Raw genomic sequence first — 24988 nt, 5'->3', positions numbered from 1 at the left:
GGAGGAGCCTCTAATGTTTATCATTAAGGTAATATTAATTAATACCCGCTATGCCTTTTAACATTTCCAAAACTTTGTACGTTTTGGATATAGCATCCGAATTGAGTCCCTTCTTGTTCTTTGAAACATGTTTGGAATACGGAATCCACACTTTGACTCAACACTTTCAATTGAATCTTTCTTTTCTTGGCTCATTGCTATGCGCAGGCATTAATTAATACATAGCGAGCATTAATTCGTTCGGGGACAGTACGGACAGCACATTGTTCATTGTATGGAGTCGTGGACCAGTTCTACATGGCCACATCAGATGCCTATTTATAGGCCAGGTCACGTCATGTACAGGCAGATATGAGTTAGGGTTTGCAATGCAATTCTCCAAGCAGCAGACATAGCATCAAGACCTCCAGTGCTCCAGTTGGAGGCCGGCGGCGTTGTAGGAGTCTTGCACACCATACAGACTACAGATTTGAATTTGAATGTGTCCATCGTTGTATATAATCAATTTCATACTACACAATAGATTAGGTCTATCTTGCCTTGCTTGTTGTGTACTCTTAGTTCATGTAATTATGCATGTGATTAGCCTAAATCTGTGTCCTTAATTAGTGTAAATGAAGTTCAACTTCCAGAGTCATATTGAAGGCATGTCTCCACTTAATTGTGAGCATGCTTTAGGCTGGAATCAAAGAAGCGTGAGAAATGCATGCTTTAATGCCAAGTGGCAGATAGCAGGCTTGGTCACTGCCTTGGTCTCACCGCCTGGATGGAGGTAGTGTCTAGCATGACAAGACGTAAGGCAAGATGCTGAGCAACCAACTTGTCTCCGTCCAAGATACGTTCATGAATATTGTGAAAATTTTCCCAAATGAAGATTTCACAAGACCCACCTTGTGTCATTTGAAGTAGACTCTGACACAAGCTCAAGCTGTGGAACAAAACCCTCGACTTTCAGTAGCTTGCTTAATAGTCTAAGCTTTTCATTACTCAGGTTCTCCTCCCAGTGACCTCCTGCGCATTACATTCATAATTGCATCTTCATAATTTCTCAGCTCTTGAACTTTCTCAGCATGCTACCACATGTTCGTGTCTCCGTAGATATTTGACATCAGCATAAAACTAGAAGCATCATTGGGTGCCAACTCAACAATAACATCAAAGCATTTCTGTCCTACCTCAGCGTTACCATATGTTCTGCAGCCAGCAAGCAGAGAAGTCCACCCAGTTGTATTTGCAGAACTAGGCATACTGTAAAGTAAATCTTCAGCTTCCTTAAACAAACCAGCACGGCCAAGAAGATCAACTACGGAGTTATAGTGCTGAATACCAGGCACAATATTATGGTCTTCTGTCATTGATCTGAGACAGCAAAGACCTCTCTCCAATGATCCTGCATGACTGCAAGCAGCTAAAATACTGGTAAAGACAGCATCGTCAGGCCTCAGGCCTTCGCGTTTCATAGCCTCGAAACATTGCATGGAAAGCCTGCAATCACCATGCCATGCATGACCTGCAATCACGGCACTCCATGATACCACATCCCTATTCCCAAGTTTATCCAAGACTTTACTAGCCTCCTCTTGGCTTCCACATTTCGTGTACATATCAACAAGGGCATTCCCAACAGTGACATCCAATTCAAGTCCAATTTCAATTATCTGTTTGTGTACCTTCCTGGCATGTGCTATGATACCAATACTGCTACATGCTTTCAAAATGCACAAAAAAATTGGTCGATTTGGCATTGTAGTCTGAGATTGCATTCTCTCAAAAAGTTCAAGGGCAGGAAAACAATGCCCATGCTGGACATATCCTGCAATCATTGCACCCCACGTTACCACATCTCTATTTGAGTGAGCATCAAAAACAACCCGCGCTTCCTCTAAGCTCCCAAATCTGGCGTACATGTCAACAAGAGTGGTCCCAACAGCCCCATCTGTTTGAAATCCACTTTTAATAATGTATTTGTGTATAAGACTGCCCGGCTCTAAGGCGCCCATATGCAGGCATGCTTGCACGATGGTCACAAATATAGCTTCACTTGGCTCTATTCCATCATGTAGCATTTCTGCAAACATTTCTAGTGCAAGATCCCCATGCCCCATCTGGACATAGCCAGAAATCATGGCTCCCCATGACACTACATCTGGATCCAACAGTCTGTCAAAACAATTGTTGGCCTCTTCAAGGCTTCCATACTTGGCATACATGTCAACAATGGTGCTCCCAACAAGAATGCCGAGTTCAAATGCACCTTTGACAACTTGATCATGTATCTTTCGACCTTCTTCCATGGACCCAATACTTATACATGCTTTCAAGGTAGACACAAAAATTATTTCATTTGGCTTTACACGGTGCTGCATCCCCTCAAAAACCTCAAGAGCCAAAAGACCGTGTCCATACTCCGCACATCCATCAATGACCGCACCCCATGATATAACATCTGGATTGGGCAATTGTCAAAAATTGTTTGTGCATCCTGTAGGCTACCACACTTTGCATACATGTTAATGAGTGAATTCCCCAGGGCAGTATCAGACCTAAGGCCACTTTTGATTATAAGATGATGTACTAACCTTCCCTGCTGTAAATTCTGTGTACTGCCACATGATTTTAGAACCCCCGAGTATGTGATCTTGTCTGGTTTTATGCCCTTCTGTCGCATTTTTTCAAAGAGAACCAAAGCTGATACATCATTTCCATGCTGCGCATATCCTACAATCATCGCATTCCATGTGACAACATTCAGACTTGCCATCTCATCAAACACCCTCCGAGCATCTTCTAGGTTCTCACATTTTGCATACATGTCAACCAAAGCAGTTCCAACAACTACATCTGATTCTAATCCTGCTCTAATAATCTCTTCATGTATCTGTCTGCCATTGCATAATGCTCTTTGTCCACTGCTTGCTTTCAAGGCACATGAAAAAATGACATTATTCGGCTTCACACCATGAGAATGCATCTTTTCAAAAAGCTCCAACACAATAAGTCCATGTCCATGATGCGCGTATCCTGCAATCATTGCAGCCCATGACACCACATTTTGAGCTGACAATCCATCAAACACTTTGCATGCCTCATCTAAACTTGCACACTTAGCGTACATATCAATTATGGTGTTAGCCATTGCCACATCTAACTCTAAACCCTCTTGAATGATTTGATTGTGTGTTTGTCTGCCCTGCCTCACTGCACCTAGCTTGCCACAAGCATTCAAAACACATAGGAATGTGCAATTATCCGGCTTCAACCTGTCACCCTGCAGTTTGTCAAACAATTCAAGTGTCTTGTTGCCATCCCCAAGCTTTGCATGTGCTGACATGATTGCATTATATGTAAATACACTAGGCTTGGAAGCTTCAAGCACTTGATTTGCTTCTGAGAAACTCCCACATGCAGCATAGAGGCATAGAAAGTGGTTGGAAAAAACGGCAACTGTATCAAGGCCTTTACTAACCATGATGGAATGCACCTTCTTTCCAGCTGCCAAATCTTTCTTTGTAATACACTGTTGCAAGAGGCGATACAGAATGTCCCTCGATACATGTATCCCTTGCTGGACCATAACATCAACCACTTGCATGGCTTCATTTGAACATCCATCTTTGCAAAGTTCGTACACATGTCGAAGCAATCTCTCAACCTCTCTTCATAAAGAAAAAACTCTCAGAGCCATCAACAAATCAGCTTTTCTTGAAAAACAATCATAATTGAAATCCCCCCTCACCCCCCTCTCTCTCTCTCTCTCTCTCTCTCTCTCTCTCTCTCTCACTCAAAGCTCATAAAAGACTCTCCAGGACAGATGGACCAAGACAGAGCTAGGCAGCCCCAGCGAGTGAGCTCCCCTGCCTCACCCGCGGCATATTGGTACCATGCACACTTGGAATACTCCATGCGAGAGCATATGTTACGTCCAGGAGAAGTGCACGCTAGCACAGGGTCAGGTTGGAGGTCGGACATGGGGCACCTAGTGGGGAGATATCCCTAATGTGGGAAGAGGCTTATAAGTGGAGGCATTGGATTAAAAGCTTATAAAAGCATGGGGGCTAATTATAAAGCCCAATGGCCTATAAAAGTGAGACTTTGGCTCATAAGTTATTACGATCAACGACCTTTGAAGCATTTGGGATGGCTACAATGAGTAAGTCAACAAGTGCTACCAGCAAAAGAAATCAGCTTCAAGGAAGAGGCACAATTTTACTCTCAAATGCAAGCAAATACATTTCTAATGGCAACGATCAAGCAATTTTCATGTCGTGATTCTTTCTTCTACAAAATTGCACCACTAGAAAATGGTCATTTAAGGTACATACATACTCTATATGATCAAAAAGGCTTAAAACATGGTACCATCAAGAAATCATCTGTAATAAAGTAGGAACTTTATTCAATAGGGTTAATAATGGGACAAGTCCATGTATAAAAGAGGGGACTTGGACCATGGTTGTAACTTTTGATGATCATTTTTTGCACAACATCCCCACCCTTGCGCGGTCTTCCCTTCGGCATAGTGAAGAAATGCAAGATGTTGGTAGAATGCCCAAATGATGTCGGAATTGGACAAAAGAAGGTTCTATGGGTAGGTAATGGTGTCTACTATCCTCCCAAATGAACACAGTAAGAATTAGGTGTGGGCAAGTACTCTCTGTTTTAGGGTTTGTGCGGGACAGCTGAAAGTAGTAATTTGGCTCTAAAACGCAAAATATATGTCGGAATTAGGATTTAGACGGCTCTATAGAAAGCTAACGGAAGATAGAACCTACCCCTAAAAGCATTTTGATTCAGTCAAAGTGAAAGTATATTCTGTTTGACTTTGACCAGAAAGTCAACATGACTCTTTTGACCGAGATTGTGATATCCGATTAAGGAGTTCTATGGCTCATTTGAAAACTCTCAAGGAGTAGAATAGAGTCGTGTAATCACTCGGACCTAATCCCAAAAACCCTAGGACTGAATTAGGGTTTTGTAAAATCCCAGAAATTCCCAAAATTCGGTCCCAAAGCTCAATCCGACTACAAATGATTGGTGTTTCTCCCCTTGGTAGTTGTGAATAACTCTTCAAGTGTATCCATGGGGTAAATCTCCAATCAATAAGCTTGTTTGGCTCCCTTGTTGGAAAAATTCCGCCAGAGTCTCCTTTGTAATTGGAACCAAATCTCAAATGAAAATGCAACTTCTCAAATCACAATGCAATACTCTTTGTATCCCACAATGTCATGAAAGATCATATGCACTCTTTGTCCATCAAAGCATTTGCAATATCCACACAATATGACGGAAAAGGGGCCCCATTGCCCAAATGCATCCACAAAGTCGATGGTGAGAATTGTTGAGGACGCGCGTTGAAGCTTGCCGATCTCCCGGCCAAGCTCTTCTCACCCCTTCACCGAGTTTTCCTCCAAGGTGAAGGTTGAGGCCATTTCTTCACACCGGTGTACCTAATCCCCCTTTGTACCGCTTTACCAAGCAATCACGGCACAAAGAGTTCAAGCCATTCTCCCCTTGGCCTCTCCAACCAATGCCAAGGTACCCTCACACATTGCTAGATTCTATAGAAACTTGAAGTGGTAGCAATGGTGAGTGTAGGTACAAAATGATGTGGATAATATCAAATGATAGAACAAGTTTGTTGGCTTACAAGTATTGAGCATGACTCATGCCCTTTTACAATTTAGAACTCATCAATAAAGCATGGACTCATGCCTCAATCCATCATCCAAAAGCTCCAACACAAACCAACAATTCACAATGCCCTCACCATGGCATTTGCATAAGCATTTGTTAACCACAATCAAGGCATTTGCAATTGCATTCCAACAATCCCTTTCACATCATATTGACAAATGCATGCTTCCAAAACTTATGCTCTCTTATGCCCATGTGTAAAACATAGCATTGGCATGGCTATGTATAGCATCCATAGTGTCCATATGGCATCAAGATGAGCATGAGGGACTCCAAAACATTGCATAAGCTTGCCATTCCATCAATGGCATGCCAAATGAGACATAATGAAGAAAATCCCCCAAAATGTGATCTATGAATTGGCCAAGCTCATGTGGAATCAATTCCTTTCACCATTGCCATTAATAATGCATGGAGAAGCAATATTGGCATGTGAATGGTCAAGCTTTAATGCTGTAATTTCTGGACAGCTTTGGGAAGGTCTACTATTGGGCCTATTTTTTTACTCCAACAAGCTTCATGGCGTATCCTAATGAAAGATTATGATGTGGGCTACATATGGCTGAGTGTACATATCATTTTCAGCCCAATATATGGAGTCTAAATGAAGGATTTTCAAGGGTCTTCATCGACTAGAAGGGCTGTCATAACAGTCCCACTCATACACTTTGGGCTTGAAGCTTTGTGGACTTGTATACATCCGGATTTTCATTGTATATGTGCTTTGGATGTACTTGAGAACTCTTAACAACTTCCCATTGATTACATTAGAGTCTCATACTTTGAGATTGTACATGTTATTGATTTTGAGGACAAAATCTTTGGGAAGGGATGGTTTGTAATAAAGTAGGAACTTTATTCAATAGGGTTAATAATGGGACAAGTCCATGTATAAAAGAGGGGACTTGGACCATGGTTGTAACTTTTGATGATCATTTTTAGAAATGGAAATTTATGTTTCTTGGAGCTCATGGCTTCTCTCTTGGCTTGTGGAAGGCTATTTCCATTCTCTTGGTGAGAGACTAAACACACTTAGGCATCATGTTTACATGGTGATTACTCATAATTTTCATGCATTACATCCCTTCATTCCAATAAAGTAGGAACTTTATTACATCATCTGTCGTGTGCAACCTCATTAAAATCACAATCACAATTGCCACATCAACAAAAGTTACACCATTCAAAGCTCAACAAATAGTTAAAGCATGCTGTCAACAATAAAGCATAAGTATCAAGGAGTGCAAATCATCGTCAACATCACCAAAAACATCAACTTTGATCATCATGATTTTGTAGTCACGCCACACAGGAATCACACTATAATTTGAAATCACGAACCGTGATTAATAATCATGCCAACAAAGAATCACCCTCTCAGTCATTTGCACTTACAAGGATGTTGCACATGCTATGCACATCATCATCACATGAAAAACCATAAGGCTAAGCCGCTGTGATTTTCAACATTGTGATTCGTGCCATGTCATAAAAAATCACGTGCCATGTCATCAAAAATCACGGTTGCCAACATGTGTCCAAATGGAAGCAAATCATGGCACTTGCTTTCATATTGCACTCCACATGCATATTCTGCAATCATTTGTTGTGTTGCATTAATTCTCATGACCGTGATTTTTCTAAAAATCACACCCGGATCATGCCAACAAATCTTCATCAAAATGTCCAAGTGCATCATGTTTTGGCATTCTCTCATCATGTCTAAACTACTAAAGTCATCTCTTCTCAATAGACATGAATTATTATCACCGGTGATTCTTCCAAAATTCATGCCTATGATTCTTATCTCTGCATAATCACACTCACTTGGCTATCTCCACTTCCATTAGAACCATCTCTAACATGTGTTTTCCCTTGACCTAAATGCATCATCTAGTATAAACACGTGCTTTTTATCACCATGATTCTTCAACAATCACGGCCATGATTTCTAACACCTACAAAATTAGGTAGGCTGAAACTCACTCAAATGTGCAACAATATGGCCACATTGTTTTCTCATTATATTTCCAATCCAAGAAACCATTCTTCTGCACTTTTATGAAGTTTCACCACCATGATTCTCAGAATCACGCCTTTGGTTCATTCATAAAGAATAATAGTCTTCAACTAGCCAATCATCATCCTTGTCTACTGCAAAATCAAATGAAGCAGCTGCTATTATTGAGTACACTTTACTCACCCACTAGTGGAAACCTCGTCATCGACACCTTCTAGGTACATCTTTGGATGGGGGGACCATGGTGGGTGCATGCTTGACCCATGGTATGGCCCATCACTTGGATGGGGGGACCATGGTGGGTGCATGCTTGACCCATGGTATGACCCATCACTTGGAATTTCTTAAATTTCAGCCTCACCAATAGTAGCCCAATGATATTGTCCAAATGGCCTTTTTACAACAAATGGCTCCACAACCTCACAAGTCGACTAAATCCTTTCAGTCCTCTCCAAATATTTTGACTGCAATAGCTCCAACAAACATTTAAGGACTCACCCTTTTGTACTTCATGGTATATCAATTTGACCAATGGTCAAAAGGACCTAATTTTTCTTAATGGATGAAAAAGCACATGGGAAGTAAAAGCAGGTTCGGTCACTATAAAATCCTCTAACACTTTGCTAAGCGACACATTAAACCACAAAGATGTACTCATAGGGATTTCTTATCAATGCTCCTCCGGACCTCTACCTCTCTTCCTCCATTGCTAATAGCCATAGAATCCTTGCTAACCTCAATAAATATTGTAACCTTGCATGTGATTGTGCAACCAAATAAATAAATAAACAAAAAAGTGAGAGAGAAGCAATCACATTCAATGGCCCCCACCCTAATTAGGATCACATCTGGTATTAACATTTTCCTTTCCTAACTACCTTCTTCATCCCTTTTCGGAGGATCAAAGACATACACAACATCTACTTATCAGCACCAAGATCTACCCCTGGACAAAGTATTCAATCCGATTATAAGGACGCGATCGACGGGAAGGGCGAATGTTAACCCATTTTAGGGTTAACAAGGTTTGCCACACCCAATTATATGCCAAAGCATGAGTAATCTACATCAAATGTTGAGGATGGACACACCAAACTCATGTATAAACAAGCCATGAAGCAATGGTGTCCAAATCTCAAACTTGGACGGGCGCCCTCAAAGGTCTGATGGATAATTAGTGATGTTCCCGATCTCCAAGAGCATGGGGTAGTGAGCTAGGATGTGCTCCCGAGTGTTTTAATGCAAAGCATGAGTAATCTACATCAAATGTTGAGGATGGACACACCAAACTCATGTATAAACAAGCCATGAAGCAATGGTGTCCAAATCTCAAACTTGGACGGGCGCCCTCAAAGGTCTGATGGATAATTAGTGATGTTCCCGATCTCCAAGAGCATGGGGTAGTGAGCTAGGATGTGCTCCCGAGTGTTTTAATGCATTACGAGATGAAGCAATATACAAGCAATAGGCCAAATAGAAACTTTGGGCGATGCATGCCCAGCCATAGTTTTGTTAACCTTTGGCCTCCAGGAAGTCCTACTGTGAACAATCTTATACATGGGGAAAAAAAACCCTACCAACACAACGTAAAAAGTGGTACTTTGATTCAAATGCAGAATTGTCAGCTATTGTTGGTCCATCTGATGCAATGGAAGAGGCTAATTGGTCTCATGATGATTGTGCCTTAGTCACTACATCTCCATTGCATGATGGTGCTCTGCTAGACATTGATTATGGTCATGATTCATACTCTGATTATTATGCTTTATAGTAATTGTCAACCGAGCTTTCTCTATGGCTGTTGCATTTGAGGGGGGCACATGTCGTGTATTTCTATTGGTGATGTCCTTGGTCACTTATGCATTTGACCTCTCCATTGTGCTATGTCTTGGAGACATACCTTTTGTGTAGTGTTGTTTACTTGCTGAGATGTATTACTCTCTTTTCTAGATTCTTGTTCAAGTTACATGCTAAAGGTATATGGCAACATTTGGCTTCTCTCTATAATAGGGTATCGCCCATGAAGAAGATTTCCTTGGAAGTACAGATGCGGGTTATGAATCCTGCAAAGTCATCGATGATGCGGGAGCACATTAACAAGCTGCAGGCTCTTCAGGAAGGAAGTTCTTCAGGCTAGGGGAAAGAGATATCATCGGAGGATATGGCCATCACGTTGCTGTCGCATTTTCCCTCTGAATACTCAGCTTTCTACTCTTGTTTGATTACCAGTAGGGCAGGCTCAGCACCATCACATGGGAGGAGCTTGTGCCCATGGTCTTGGACCAGGAGGAAAGATTCACAAACCCTCCGCAGGGCGGAGGTTCGGAGGCCTTAACTGGCCAACGATCGAAAGGCCGTAACAATAAGGGAAAATGGAAGGCTTCACCACAAAAGTCTTTTGAGAAGAAGTCCGACCGCGAGAAACTCAAGGTAGAGAGGACCTGTAATGATTGTGGTGAGAAAGGCCACTATTGGAGGCAGTGTCCCAAACGGAGCACCGAGAAGGGTGGAGAATCCTCAGCAGCAACCGTGAAGACTCCAGCTTTTGTGCACCTGGAAGTGATGGACCCCCTTTGTAGCTTCTTTGCATGGATGCTAATGGTGTCAGAATGTTACATTGTCTTTAGCTTGGTTGCCTGGTCACTATGCATAATTCAAGGGTTTCTATACATCAATTTGAGTGGGATTACACATCTCTTTTATTTTGCCACACCACCATGCATGGTGTTAGTGAGAGATTGCCTTATACTCTTATTGTAATGACTGGATGTATGCTTTTCTGCCCCCACTTGCTAGATTCTTTCATTTGGGATTACTATCTCCCTTTATTTTTAGCATTTTCAGCCCACTTACAAAGCTGAAAATTTATTATATCATCCCATTTCCATTGCTTATTATCACCTTGTCGGCTTGACCATTGACTAAGGTTCCTTTGTTGATGCATTAGCATTTAGTGGACCTTGACAGCTTATGCATTGATGTTGGAAATTGTGCCTCAGCACGTTGTCCACAGTGCTTACATCTTCATGCCATTATTTGGTATCAATGTTGAATTCGTTGAGCCTCCTTTGGCTCCAAATCAGCCTTCTGCTGCTGCTGCTGTGCTGATAATCAGCCAATTCAGTAGCCCAATTTTCCCATATTGCTCTAGATAAGCCACACTTTGAATCAGGATGCATTAATTGAAGAGGATGTAGCCATTCGTGACTCACAGAGAGTTCCCCGCTGCACTGATAGCAAGTTGACTACACTTATGTCAGGTCAGACACACACTGTCTCTCGGCATCTCATTTTGTTGATACAACCCTTGTTGCTTCCACATTAAATGAGGAGTCACTTTCTCCTTTTGATGCATTGGAGGATGATAATTGGGTTGATTTGCTCGTGAGATGACTGGCCTTGATGAGGAGCGAATTTCATATTTGCTTGTTGAATTAGAGCATGCATTTGATGTTACAGACATGGGACTTTTGCATTATTATTTGGGTATCCAATTTATTCAACAAGCTGTCGGATGCCTTATATATCTATGCACTACCCGTCTTGATATTCAGTATGCAGTGTCACAGTTGAGCATATGTATGCATTGTGCTGGCACTTGGCAATGGCAAGTACTGAACCGTGTCTTTCATTACATTCAAGGCACTCTGGACTTTGCATTGTTTTATAGCAATGTGTCTTCTTTATGCTTGACCGCCTACATTGACAGTGAGACTAGGAAGGATGTTATGACACTAGAGTGCCAACCAGTGGTAACTATTTCCTTCTTAGAAGTTCATGTATTTTATGGCTCAACAAGAGGCAGCCGACAATGGCCACTTCTAGTCATGAGGCTAAGTATAGGGCAACATTCACATAGAGTGTGTATGACTCCGCTATCTATTGGTAGATCTTGGTATTAGACAGCCGTCTTCTACCACCATTTTCACTGAGAGTCAAAGTGGATTAGCAGTCGCGTGGACTCCGGTTTTTCATGTGCTGACATAGCAATTGAGGTGCATTATAATTATGTCAAGAAAAGGCTCCATGTAGGAGAGATAGCCTTGACTTACGTGCCTACACCTGCCAATGTGGCAGATGATTTTACCGAGTCTGCTACACCCTGTACACGTTCACACCATTCACTTCAAGGGGGTTTGTTAGCCTTTGGCCTCCAGGAAGTCCTCATGTGAACAATCTTATACACATGCACTTTTTACCCTGTGTGAGCAAGGGTTTTTTCCTCGTGTGAACACACGCTAGTGTGTTGGGCACGTCAGCCCTAGGACTATAAATACCTTATACTCCACTCATTTCTTATCATTGTATTGAGTACTTCCAGCTATCACATATCATCTCTCTCACTCTCTGAGCTCGATACAACTGTGTGTGACTATGTGTGCATGTGTGTGTGTCTGTGTGTGTGTGTGTGTGTGTGTGTGTGTAGAGCATTTACTCCCTCATCCAACAAGTTTAAGTGTGTGAACACTTATGGCCATGTATATAAGGAAATTTCTCTCATAATGGAAGGACACTCTCCCATTATGCAAGGACACTCTCCCATTATGCAATGGAGCTTTCCCTCTTACTAAACCTCTTTAATCTTCTCTCTAATGCATGCAGTGAGTGTGTGTGAGTGATTTGAGGTGAGAGGAGGGAGTAGTTCCCATAGTGCAACGCGGAAGTGTGACAATGCTCGCGTGAGAACACGAATGATAAGCTACTCATGGCAGTGTTCAGCTTGGAGACCTCAAGGGTTACGAGGTTGGTCAATTGGAAATATCCCCTGGACACATAGAGGTGAGTGGTTCCCGTGAAGCTCTCTCTTAGCCTTAATAGCATGTTCTTAGTATTATTCAATCTATTCGTCCTCTATTCTTAGTATTCTCAACCTACAATGCTGTTAATAGTGATGTTGAAAGTATTGTTCTGTGTTTTTGATTATGTTTTGTTCATTACCTAATAAAATTAAATTTGTAAATTTTGGGTACCATGACACAACTGAGTGTAGAGGCACAATCTACCCTTCGTAGGAAAATTGAATTTCAACTATTCTTATGTGCAAAACCTGAGACGAAGATGATTGTGGCAACTATAAGTAGAACTACTTATTGTCAATTTGAAATGACAATTCCTGCTTTTGCAGTGCTCCAACATACTAATAAGGTCATCAATTTAGCCTTACAACTGCATAAATGGATGTTGATAAGATGGGAGCCTAGGCCTGCATGGATTGAATTCCCAACTTCAATGGGATGCATAGTCCATGAACTAAAAGATAGCAAGCCTTTTACCCGTAGCTTATGTTTGTTCCTTAGGTAATGACTTCAAGCCATGCACATGTACATAGAATTATGATGTATCTAGTTTTCAGAATTGCAAAAGGCATCTTCACCAATGCATGCAAAGAGTTGGCCATTGAACATGCATCAAGAAACAAAATTACCCATCTTACCAAAGCATTGTGAATTATGCTTAAATCTTCATCCTACGAGTATAAGTCTCTTGCTTTATCATTGGGGACATTTAATCTAAAAAACCCTCTCTCCGCACGGTGTTGGCTAACATGGGTGCAATAGGTATGAGTGAACATATGTTGATAAGGAGTATGGTACTAGAAAATAATAAACAAGAAATTTACAAGCACATTTTTCCCAGAGGTGACATGTATCACTTCCCGGGATGGTAGAAATAAGCTCCTGATAAGATGCACTCTTGCTACTAGAGATGGTGAAGTTTGAGGTTTCCCTCATGGTGAATCACATCAATAGATTCCAATATGACTCTCTCTCTCTCTCTCTCTCTCTCTCTCTCTCTCGCGCGCTAGCTAACAGTTTACACATCAAGGGCTCCCAATCAAAGATCCCGCATTCAAGTTCCATCCCTTGCACTTTGATGTCGTTATATGGATCATGTAATTGGGGATGATTACAAACAAATGTGCAATCTCTATAAGGAGCTACCCCAGCCCCGCTCGCAGGCCCCTGGCCACTGTCATGTGTGCATAGATACACTAAGGCGATATTATATCATTTTTTTAGTGAAGCCCTTGAGGCATGCACATGTGCATGAGCATTGTGTACATGGACACGAGCACACATGCATGCACATACGTGTTGTGGATTAAACTCTTGTTGCAAGGAGTAGGAGACGGTATTATGGAGGCAATGCTTGTTAGACTTAGCATTTTACAATTTCACACAAAAGAATCAATGTTAACGAACAACAGGCTTAAACGGAGCAGGTAACATATTAACAAGGTAATGAGTATATTCAGATGATAAACGTTAGTGTTGTATATTGAGATTTTTATTAGTGTTGTATTAATTAATGCCCGCTATGCGCGGGCATTATGTCCTCTCTCTACGTAGTGCACCCTTTCTCTCTGTCTCTCTTCTTCGCTCAAGGTCTATGCCCTCCCAATGTCTGTGTGTGTCTCTCCCTGATATGCTTGCAGAGAGAGGCAACCTCTCTTTGTCTATTGTATAAAAAGCACGAGGGACAACCATCGCCCCCCTCTCTCTCTCTCTCTCTCTCTTCAAGTTTGCTCGCATTAGGCACACGACCTTCCTTCATTGCCTCTGTCTTTCCAAGCAACCATCACCCCTCTCTTTCTCTCTTCAAGTCTACTCGCATGAGGCAAACAACCTTCCCTGTGAGGCAATCATCGCCTCTGTCTTTCCAATAGCGCAAGCAACCCCCATCTTATTGCGTCTCTCGCTTTGCTGCACTATACGTTAAGGTGCCTGATGAAGGGAGGAGCCTTTAATGTTTATCATTAAGGTAATATTAATTAATACCCGCTATGCCTTTTAACATTCCCAAAACTTTGTACGTTTTGGATATAGCATCCGAATTGAGTCCCTTCTTGTTCTTTGAAACATGTTTGGAATACGGAATCCACACTTTGACTCAACACTTTCAATTGAATCTTTCTTTTCTTGGCTCATTGCTATGCGCAGGCATTAATTAATACATAGCGAGCATTAATTCGTTCGGGGACAGTACGGACAGCACATTGTTCATTGTATGGAGTCGTGGACCAGTTCTACATGGCCACATCAGATGCCTATTTATAGGCCAGGTCACGTCATTTACAGGCAGATATGAGTTAGGGTTTGCAATGCAATTCTCCAAGCAGCAGACATAGCACCAAGACCTCCAGTGCTCCAGTTGGAGGCCGGCGGCGTTGTAGGAGTCTTGCACACCATACAGACTACAGATTTGAATTTGAATGTGTCCATCGTTGTATATAATCAATTTCATACTACACAATAGATTAGGTCTATCTTGCCTTGCTTGTTGTGTACTCTTAGTTCATGTAATTATGCATGTGATTAGCCTAAATCTGTGTCCTTAATTAGTGTAAATGAAGTTCAACTTCCAGAGTCATATTGAAGGCATGTCTCCACTTAATTGTGAGCATGCTTTAGGCTGGAATCAAAGAAGCGTGAGAAATGCATGCTTTAATGCCAAGTGGCAGATAGCAGGCTTGGTCACTGCCTTGGTCTCACCGCCTGGATGGAGGTAGTGTCTAGCATGACAAGACGTAAGGCAAGATGCTGAGCAACCAACTTGTCTCCGCCCAAGATACGTTCATGAATATTGTGAAAATTTTCCCAAATGAAGATTTCACAAGACCCACCTTGTGTCATTTGAAGTAGACTCTGACACAAGCTCAAGCTGTGGAACAAAACCCTCGACTTTCAGTAGCTTGCTTAATAGTCTAAGCTTTTCATTACTCAGGTTCTCCTCCCAGTGACCTCCTGCGCATTAGATTCATAATTGCATCTTCATAATTTCTCAGCTCTTGAACTTTCTCAGCATGCTACCACATGTTCGTGTCTCCGTAGATATTTGACATCAGCATAAAACTAGAAGCATCATTGGGTGCCAACTCAACAATAACATCAAAGCATTTCTGTCCTACCTCAGCGTTACCATATGTTCTGCAGCCAGCAAGCAGAGAAGTCCACCCAGTTGTATTTGCAGAACTAGGCATACTGTAAAGTAAATCTTCAGCTTCCTTAAACAAACCAGCACGGCCAAGAAGATCAACTACGGAGTTATAGTGCTGAATACCAGGCACAATATTATGGTCTTCTGTCATTGATCTGAGACAGCAAAGACCTCTCTCCAATGATCCTGCATGACTGCAAGCAGCTAAAATACTGGTAAAGACAGCATCGTCAGGCCTCAGCCCTTCGCGTTTCATAGCCTCGAAACATTGCATGGAAAGCCTGCAATCACCATGCCATGCATGACCTGCAATCACGGCACTCCATGATACCACATCCCTATTCCCAAGTTTATCCAAGACTTTACTAGCCTCCTCTTGGCTTCCACATTTCGTGTACATATCAACAAGGGCATTCCCAACAGTGACATCCAATTCAAGTCCAATTTCAATTATCTGTTTGTGTACCTTCCTGGCATGTGCTATGATACCAATACTGCTACATGCTTTCAAAATGCACAAAAAAATTGGTCGATTTGGCATTGTAGTCTGAGATTGCATTCTCTCAAAAAGTTCAAGGGCAGGAAAACAATGCCCATGCTGGACATATCCTGCAATCATTGCACCCCACGTTACCACATCTCTATTTGAGTGAGCATCAAAAACAACCCGCGCTTCCTCTAAGCTCCCAAATCTGGCGTACATGTCAACAAGAGTGGTCCCAACAGCCCCATCTGTTTGAAATCCACTTTTAATAATGTATTCGTGTATAAGACTGCCCGGCTCTAAGGCGCCCATATGCAGGCATGCTTGCAGGATGGTCACAAATATAGCTTCACTTGGCTCTATTCCATCATGTAGCATTTCTGCAAACATTTCTAGTGCAAGATCCCCATGCCCCATCTGGACATAGCCAGAAATCATGGCTCCCCATGACACTACATCTGGATCCAACAGTCTGTCAAAACAATTGCTGGCCTCTTCAAGGCTTCCATACTTGGCATACATGTCAACAATGGTACTCCCAACAAGAATGCCGAGTTCAAATGCACCTTTGACAACTTGATCATGTATCTTTCGACCTTCTTCCATGGACCCAATACTTATACATGCTTTCAAGGTAGACACAAAAATTATTTCATTTGGCTTTACACGGTGCTGCATCCCCTCAAAAACCTCAAGAGCCAAAAGACCGTGTCCATACTCCGCACATCCATCAATGACCGCACCCCATGATATAACATCTGGATTGGGCAATTTGTCAAAAATTGTTTGTGCATCCTGTAGGCTACCACACTTTGCATACATGTTAATGAGTGAATTCCCCAGGGCAGTATCAGACCTAAGGCCACTTTTGATTATAAGATGATGTACTAACCTTCCCTGCTGTAAATTCTGTGTACTGCCACATGATTTTAGAACCCCCGAGTATGTGATCTTGTCTGGTTTTATGCCCTTCTGTCGCATTTTTTCAAAGAGAACCAAAGCTGATACATCATTTCCATGCTGCGCATATCCTACAATCATCGCATTCCATGTGACAACATTCAGACTTGCCATCTCATCAAACACCCTCCGAGCATCTTCTAGGTTCTCACATTTTGCATACATGTCAACCAAAGCAGTTCCAACAACTACATCTGATTCTAATCCTGCTCTAATAATCTCTTCATGTATCTGTCTGCCATTGCATAATGCTCTTTGTCCACTGCTTGCTTTCAAGGCACATGAAAAAATGACATTATTCGGCTTCACACCATGAGAATGCATCTTTTCAAAAAGCTCCAACACAATAAGTCCATGTCCATGATGCGCGTATCCTGCAATCATTGCAGCCCATGACACCACATTTTGAGCTGACAATCCATCAAACACTTTGCATGCCTCATCTAAACTTGCACACTTAGCGTACATATCAATTATGGTGTTAGCCATTGCCACATCTAACTCTAAACCCTCTTGAATGATTTGATTGTGTGTTTGTCTGCCCTGCCTCACTGCACCTAGCTTGCCACAAGCATTCAAAACACATAGGAATGTGCAATTATCCGGCTTCAACCTGTCACCCTGCAGTTTGTCAAACAATTCAAGTGTCTTGTTGCCATCCCCAAGCTTTGCATGTGCTGACATGATTGCATTATATGTAAATACACTAGGCTTGGAAGCTTCAAACACTTGATTTGCTTCTGAGAAACTCCCACATGCAGCATAGAGGCGTAGAAAGTGGTTGGAAAAAACGGCAACTGTATCAAGGCCTTTACTAACCATGATGGAATGCACCTTCTTTCCAGCTGCCAAATCTTTCTTTGTAATACACTGTTGCAAGAGGCGATACAGAATGTCCCTCGATACATGTATCCCTTGCTGGACCATAACATCAACCACTTGCATGGCTTCATTTGAACATCCATCTTTGCAAAGTTCGTACACATGTCGAAGCAATCTCTCAACCTCTCTTCATAAAGAAAAAACTCTCAGAGCCATCAACAAATCAGCTTTTCTTGAAAAACAATCATAATTGAAATCCCCCCTCACCTCCCCCTCTCTCTCTCTCTCTCTCTCTCTCTCTCTCTCTCTGCATAAATTGGATGCTGATAAGATGGGAGCCTAGGCGTGCATGGATTGAATTCCCATTCAATGGGATGCATAGTCCATGAACTAAAAGATAGCAAGCCTTTTACCAGTAACTTATGTTTGTTCCTAAGGTAATGACTTCAAGCCATGCACATGTACATAGAATTATGATGTATCTAGTTTTCAGAATAAGCAAAAGGCATCTTCACCAATGTATGCAAAGAGTTGGCCATTGAACATGCATCAAGAAACAAAATTACCCATCTTACCAAAGCATTGTGAATTACGCTTAAATCTTCATCCTACGAGAATAAGTCTCTTGCTTTATCATTGGGGACATTTAATCTAAAAAACCCTCTCTGCGCACGGTGTTGGCTAACATGGGTGCAATAGGTATGAGTGAGCATATGTTGATAAGGAGTATGGTACTAGAAAACAATAAACAAGAAATTTACAAGCACATTTTTCCCAGAGGTGACATGTATCACTTCCCGTGATGGTAGAAATAAGCTCCTGATAAGATGCACTCTTGCTACACTAGAGATGGTGAAGTTTCAGGTTTCCCTCATGGTGAATCACATCAATAGATTCCAATATGACTCTCTCTCTCTCTCTCTCTCTCTCTCTCTCTCTCTCTCTCGCTCGCGTGCTAGCTAACAGTTTACACATCAAGGGCTCCCAATCAAAGATCCCGCATTCAAGTTCCATCCCTTGCACTTTGATGTCGTTATATGGATCATGTAATTGGGGATGATTACAATGAAATGTGCAATCTCTATAAGGAGCTACCCCAGCCCCGCTCGCAGGCCCCTGGCCACTGTCATGTGTGCATAGATACACTAAGGCGATATTATATCATTTTTTTAGTGAAGCCCTTGAGGCATGCACATGTGCATGAGCATTGTGTACATGGACACGAGCACACATGCATGCACATACGTGTTGTGGATTAAACTCGTGTTGCAAGGAGTAGGAGACGGTATTATGGAGGCAATGCTTGTTAGACTTAGCATTTTACAATTTCACACAAAAGAATCAATGTTAACGAACAACAGGCTTAAACGGAGCAGGTAACATCTTAACAAGGTAATGAGTATATTCAGATGATAAACGTTAGTGTTGTATATTGAGATTTTTATTAGTGTTGTATTAATTAATGCCCGCTATGCGCGGGCATTATGTCCTCTCTCTACGTAGTGCACCCTTTCTCTCTGTCTCTCTTCTTCGCTCAAGGTCTATGCCCTCCCAATGTCTGTGTGTGTCTCTCCCTGATATGCTTGCAGAGAGAGGCAACCTCTCTTTGTCTATTGTATAAAAAGCACGAGGGACAACCATCGCCCCCCTCTCTCTCTCTCTCTCTCTCTTCAAGTTTGCTCGCATTAGGCACACGACCTTCCTTCATTGCCTCTGTCTTTCCAAGCAACCATCACCCCTCTCTTTCTCTCTTCAAGTCTACTCGCATGAGGCAAACAACCTTCCCTGTGAGGCAATCATCGCCTCTGTCTTTCCAATAGCGCAAGCAACCCCCATCTTATTGCGTCTCTCGCTTTGCTGCACTATACGTTAAGGTGCCTGATGAAGGGAGGAGCCTTTAATGTTTATCATTAAGGTAATATTAATTAATACCCGCTATGCCTTTTAACATTCCCAAAACTTTGTACGTTTTGGATATAGCATCCGAATTGAGTCCCTTCTTGTTCTTTGAAACATGTTTGGAATACGGAATCCACACTTTGACTCAACACTTTCAATTGAATCTTTCTTTTCTTGGCTCATTGCTATGCGCAGGCATTAATTAATACATAGCGAGCATTAATTCGTTCGGGGACAGTACGGACAGCACATTGTTCATTGTATGGAGTCGTGGACCAGTTCTACATGGCCACATCAGATGCCTATTTATAGGCCAGGTCACGTCATTTACAGGCAGATATGAGTTAGGGTTTGCAATGCAATTCTCCAAGCAGCAGACATAGCACCAAGACCTCCAGTGCTCCAGTTGGAGGCCGGCGGCGTTGTAGGAGTCTTGCACACCATACAGACTACAGATTTGAATTTGAATGTGTCCATCGTTGTATATAATCAATTTCATACTACACAATAGATTAGGTCTATCTTGCCTTGCTTGTTGTGTACTCTTAGTTCATGTAATTATGCATGTGATTAGCCTAAATCTGTGTCCTTAATTAGTGTAAATGAAGTTCAACTTCCAGAGTCATATTGAAGGCATGTCTCCACTTAATTGTGAGCATGCTTTAGGCTGGAATCAAAGAAGCGTGAGAAATGCATGCTTTAATGCCAAGTGGCAGATAGCAGGCTTGGTCACTGCCTTGGTCTCACCGCCTGGATGGAGGTAGTGTCTAGCATGACAAGACGTAAGGCAAGATGCTGAGCAACCAACTTGTCTCCGCCCAAGATACGTTCATGAATATTGTGAAAATTTTCCCAAATGAAGATTTCACAAGACCCACCTTGTGTCATTTGAAGTAGACTCTGACACAAGCTCAAGCTGTGGAACAAAACCCTCGACTTTCAGTAGCTTGCTTAATAGTCTAAGCTTTTCATTACTCAGGTTCTCCTCCCAGTGACCTCCTGCGCATTAGATTCATAATTGCATCTTCATAATTTCTCAGCTCTTGAACTTTCTCAGCATGCTACCACATGTTCGTGTCTCCGTAGATATTTGACATCAGCATAAAACTAGAAGCATCATTGGGTGCCAACTCAACAATAACATCAAAGCATTTCTGTCCTACCTCAGCGTTACCATATGTTCTGCAGCCAGCAAGCAGAGAAGTCCACCCAGTTGTATTTGCAGAACTAGGCATACTGTAAAGTAAATCTTCAGCTTCCTTAAACAAACCAGCACGGCCAAGAAGATCAACTACGGAGTTATAGTGCTGAATACCAGGCACAATATTATGGTCTTCTGTCATTGATCTGAGACAGCAAAGACCTCTCTCCAATGATCCTGCATGACTGCAAGCAGCTAAAATACTGGTAAAGACAGCATCGTCAGGCCTCAGCCCTTCGCGTTTCATAGCCTCGAAACATTGCATGGAAAGCCTGCAATCACCATGCCATGCATGACCTGCAATCACGGCACTCCATGATACCACATCCCTATTCCCAAGTTTATCCAAGACTTTACTAGCCTCCTCTTGGCTTCCACATTTCGTGTACATATCAACAAGGGCATTCCCAACAGTGACATCCAATTCAAGTCCAATTTCAATTATCTGTTTGTGTACCTTCCTGGCATGTGCTATGATACCAATACTGCTACATGCTTTCAAAATGCACAAAAAAATTGGTCGATTTGGCATTGTAGTCTGAGATTGCATTCTCTCAAAAAGTTCAAGGGCAGGAAAACAATGCCCATGCTGGACATATCCTGCAATCATTGCACCCCACGTTACCACATCTCTATTTGAGTGAGCATCAAAAACAACCCGCGCTTCCTCTAAGCTCCCAAATCTGGCGTACATGTCAACAAGAGTGGTCCCAACAGCCCCATCTGTTTGAAATCCACTTTTAATAATGTATTCGTGTATAAGACTGCCCGGCTCTAAGGCGCCCATATGCAGGCATGCTTGCAGGATGGTCACAAATATAGCTTCACTTGGCTCTATTCCATCATGTAGCATTTCTGCAAACATTTCTAGTGCAAGATCCCCATGCCCCATCTGGACATAGCCAGAAATCATGGCTCCCCATGACACTACATCTGGATCCAACAGTCTGTCAAAACAATTGCTGGCCTCTTCAAGGCTTCCATACTTGGCATACATGTCAACAATGGTGCTCCCAACAAGAATGCCGAGTTCAAATGCACCTTTGACAACTTGATCATGTATCTTTCGACCTTCTTCCATGGACCCAATACTTATACATGCTTTCAAGGTAGACACAAAAATTATTTCATTTGGCTTTACACGGTGCTGCATCCCCTCAAAAACCTCAAGAGCCAAAAGACCGTGTCCATACTCCGCACATCCATCAATGACCGCACCCCATGATATAACATCTGGATTGGGCAATTTGTCAAAAATTGTTTGTGCATCCTGTAGGCTACCACACTTTGCATACATGTTAATGAGTGAATTCCCCAGGGCAGTATCAGACCTAAGGCCACTTTTGATTATAAGATGATGTACTAACCTTCCCTGCTGTAAATTCTGTGTACTGCCACATGATTTTAGAACCCCCGAGTATGTGATCTTGTCTGGTTTTATGCCCTTCTGTCGCATTTTTTCAAAGAGAACCAAAGCTGATACATCATTTCCATGCTGCGCATATCCTACAATCATCGCATTCCATGTGACAACATTCAGACTTGCCATCTCATCAAACACCCTCCGAGCATCTTCTAGGTTCTCACATTTTGCATACATGTCAACCAAAGCAGTTCCAACAACTACATCTGATTCTAATCCTGCTCTAATAATCTCTTCATGTATCTGTCTGCCATTGCATAATGCTCTTTGTCCACTGCTTGCTTTCAAGGCACATGAAAAAATGACATTATTCGGCTTCACACCATGAGAATGCATCTTTTCAAAAAGCTCCAACACAATAAGTCCATGTCCATGATGCGCGTATCCTGCAATCATTGCAGCCCATGACACCACATTTTGAGCTGACAATCCATCAAACACTTTGCATGCCTCATCTAAACTTGCACACTTAGCGTACATATCAATTATGGTGTTAGCCATTGCCACATCTAACTCTAAACCCTCTTGAATGATTTGATTGTGTGTTTGTCTGCCCTGCCTCACTGCACCTAGCTTGCCACAAGCATTCAAAACACATAGGAATGTGCAATTATCCGGCTTCAACCTGTCACCCTGCAGTTTGTCAAACAATTCAAGTGTCTTGTTGCCATCCCCAAGCTTTGCATGTGCTGACATGATTGCATTATATGTAAATACACTAGGCTTGGAAGCTTCAAACACTTGATTTGCTTCTGAGAAACTCCCACATGCAGCATAGAGGCGTAGAAAGTGGTTGGAAAAAACGGCAACTGTATCAAGGCCTTTACTAACCATGATGGAATGCACCTTCTTTCCAGCTGCCAAATCTTTCTTTGTAATACACTGTTGCAAGAGGCGATACAGAATGTCCCTCGATACATGTATCCCTTGCTGGACCATAACATCAACCACTTGCATGGCTTCATTTGAACATCCATCTTTGCAAAGTTCGTACACATGTCGAAGCAATCTCTCAACCTCTCTTCATAAAGAAAAAACTCTCACAGCCATCAACAAATCAGCTTTTCTTGAAAAACAATCATAATTGAAATCCCCCCTCACCCCCCTCTCTCTCTCTCTCTCTCTCTCTCACTCAAAGCTCATAAAAGACTCTCCAGGACAGATGGACCAAGACAGAGCTAGGCAGCCCCAGCGAGTGAGCTCCCCTGCCTCACCCGCGACATATTGGTACCATGCACACTTGGAATACTCCATGCGAGAGCATATGTTACGTCCAGGAGAAGTGCACGCTAGCACAGGGTCAGGTTGGAGGTCGGACATGGGGCACCTAGTGGGGAGATATTCCTAATGTGGGAAGAGGCTTATAAGTGGAGGCATTGGATTAAAAGCTTATAAAAGCATGGGGGCTAATTATAAAGCCCAATGGCCTATAAAAGTGAGACTTTGGCTCATAAGTTATTACGATCAACGACCTTTGAAGCATTTGGGATGGCTACAATGAGTAAGTCAACAAGTGCTACCAGCAAAAGAAATCAGCTTCAAGGAAGAGGCACAATTTTACTCTCAAATGCAAGCAAATACATTTCTAATGGCAACGATCAAGCAATTTTCATGTCGTGATTCTTTCTTCTACAAAATTGCACCACTAGAAAATGGTCATTTAAGGTACATACATACTCTATATGATCAAAAAGGCTTAAAACATGGTACCATCAAGAAATCATCTGTAATAAAGTAGGAACTTTATTCAATAGGGTTAATAATGGGACAAGTCCATGTATAAAAGAGGGGACTTGGACCATGGTTGTAACTTTTGATGATCATTTTTTGCACAACATCCCCACCCTTGCGCGGTCTTCCCTTCGGCATAGTGAAGAAATGCAAGATGTTGGTAGAATGCCCAAATGATGTCGGAATTGGACAAAAGAAGGTTCTATGGGTAGGTAATGGTGTCTACTATCCTCCCAAATGAACACAGTAAGAATTAGGTGTGGGCAAGTACTCTCTGTTTTAGGGTTTGTGCGGGACAGCTGAAAGTAGTAATTTGGCTCTAAAACGCAAAATATATGTCGGAATTAGGATTTAGACGGCTCTATAGAAAGCTAACGGAAGATAGAACCTACCCCTAAAAGCATTTTGATTCAGTCAAAGTGAAAGTATATTCTGTTTGACTTTGACCAGAAAGTCAACATGACTCTTTTGACCGAGATTGTGATATCCGATTAAGGAGTTCTATGGCTCATTTGAAAACTCTCAAGGAGTAGAATAGAGTCGTGTAATCACTCGGACCTAATCCCAAAAACCCTAGGACTGAATTAGGGTTTTGTAAAATCCCAGAAATTCCCAAAATTCGGTCCCAAAGCTCAATCCGACTACAAATGATTGGTGTTTCTCCCCTTGGTAGTTGTGAATAACTCTTCAAGTGTATCCATGGGGTAAATCTCCAATCAATAAGCTTGTTTGGCTCCCTTGTTGGAAAAATTCCGCCAGAGTCTCCTTTGTAATTGGAACCAAATCTCAAATGAAAATGCAACTTCTCAAATCACA

At 42.1% G+C, this 24988-nt stretch overlaps 2 protein-coding genes and 1 pseudogene across 2 annotated transcripts; all 3 read right to left on the bottom strand.

The window, feature by feature from the left end:
• Positions 1-66: 66 nt before the first annotated feature.
• LOC147631214 (pentatricopeptide repeat-containing protein At3g09040, mitochondrial-like) lies at positions 67-3745 on the bottom strand (annotated as a pseudogene).
• An 11285-nt stretch (positions 3746-15030) lies between these two features.
• Positions 15031-18173, bottom strand: LOC147631213 (pentatricopeptide repeat-containing protein At3g09040, mitochondrial-like). Its single transcript, XM_086809555.1, has one exon. It carries the CDS (start codon positions 18039-18041, stop codon positions 15522-15524), a length of 2520 nt encoding a protein of 839 aa, XP_086665681.1. The 5' UTR covers positions 18042-18173; the 3' UTR covers positions 15031-15521.
• A 2214-nt stretch (positions 18174-20387) lies between these two features.
• On the bottom strand, positions 20388-23505 carry LOC147631212 (pentatricopeptide repeat-containing protein At3g09040, mitochondrial-like). Its single transcript, XM_086809554.1, has one exon. The coding sequence runs from the start codon at positions 23396-23398 to the stop codon at positions 20879-20881; it is 2520 nt and encodes an 839-aa protein (XP_086665680.1). The 5' UTR covers positions 23399-23505; the 3' UTR covers positions 20388-20878.
• Positions 23506-24988: the final 1483 nt, after the last annotated feature.

Source organism: Cibotium barometz, chromosome 15 (assembly GCF_041138505.1).
Source record: "Cibotium barometz isolate CiBa-2024 chromosome 15, ASM4113850v1, whole genome shotgun sequence".
Lineage (NCBI taxonomy): Eukaryota > Viridiplantae > Streptophyta > Polypodiopsida > Cyatheales > Cibotiaceae > Cibotium > Cibotium barometz.
Note: the sequence above shows the minus strand (reverse complement) of the source record. Positions and strands in the feature narration are given on the sequence as shown.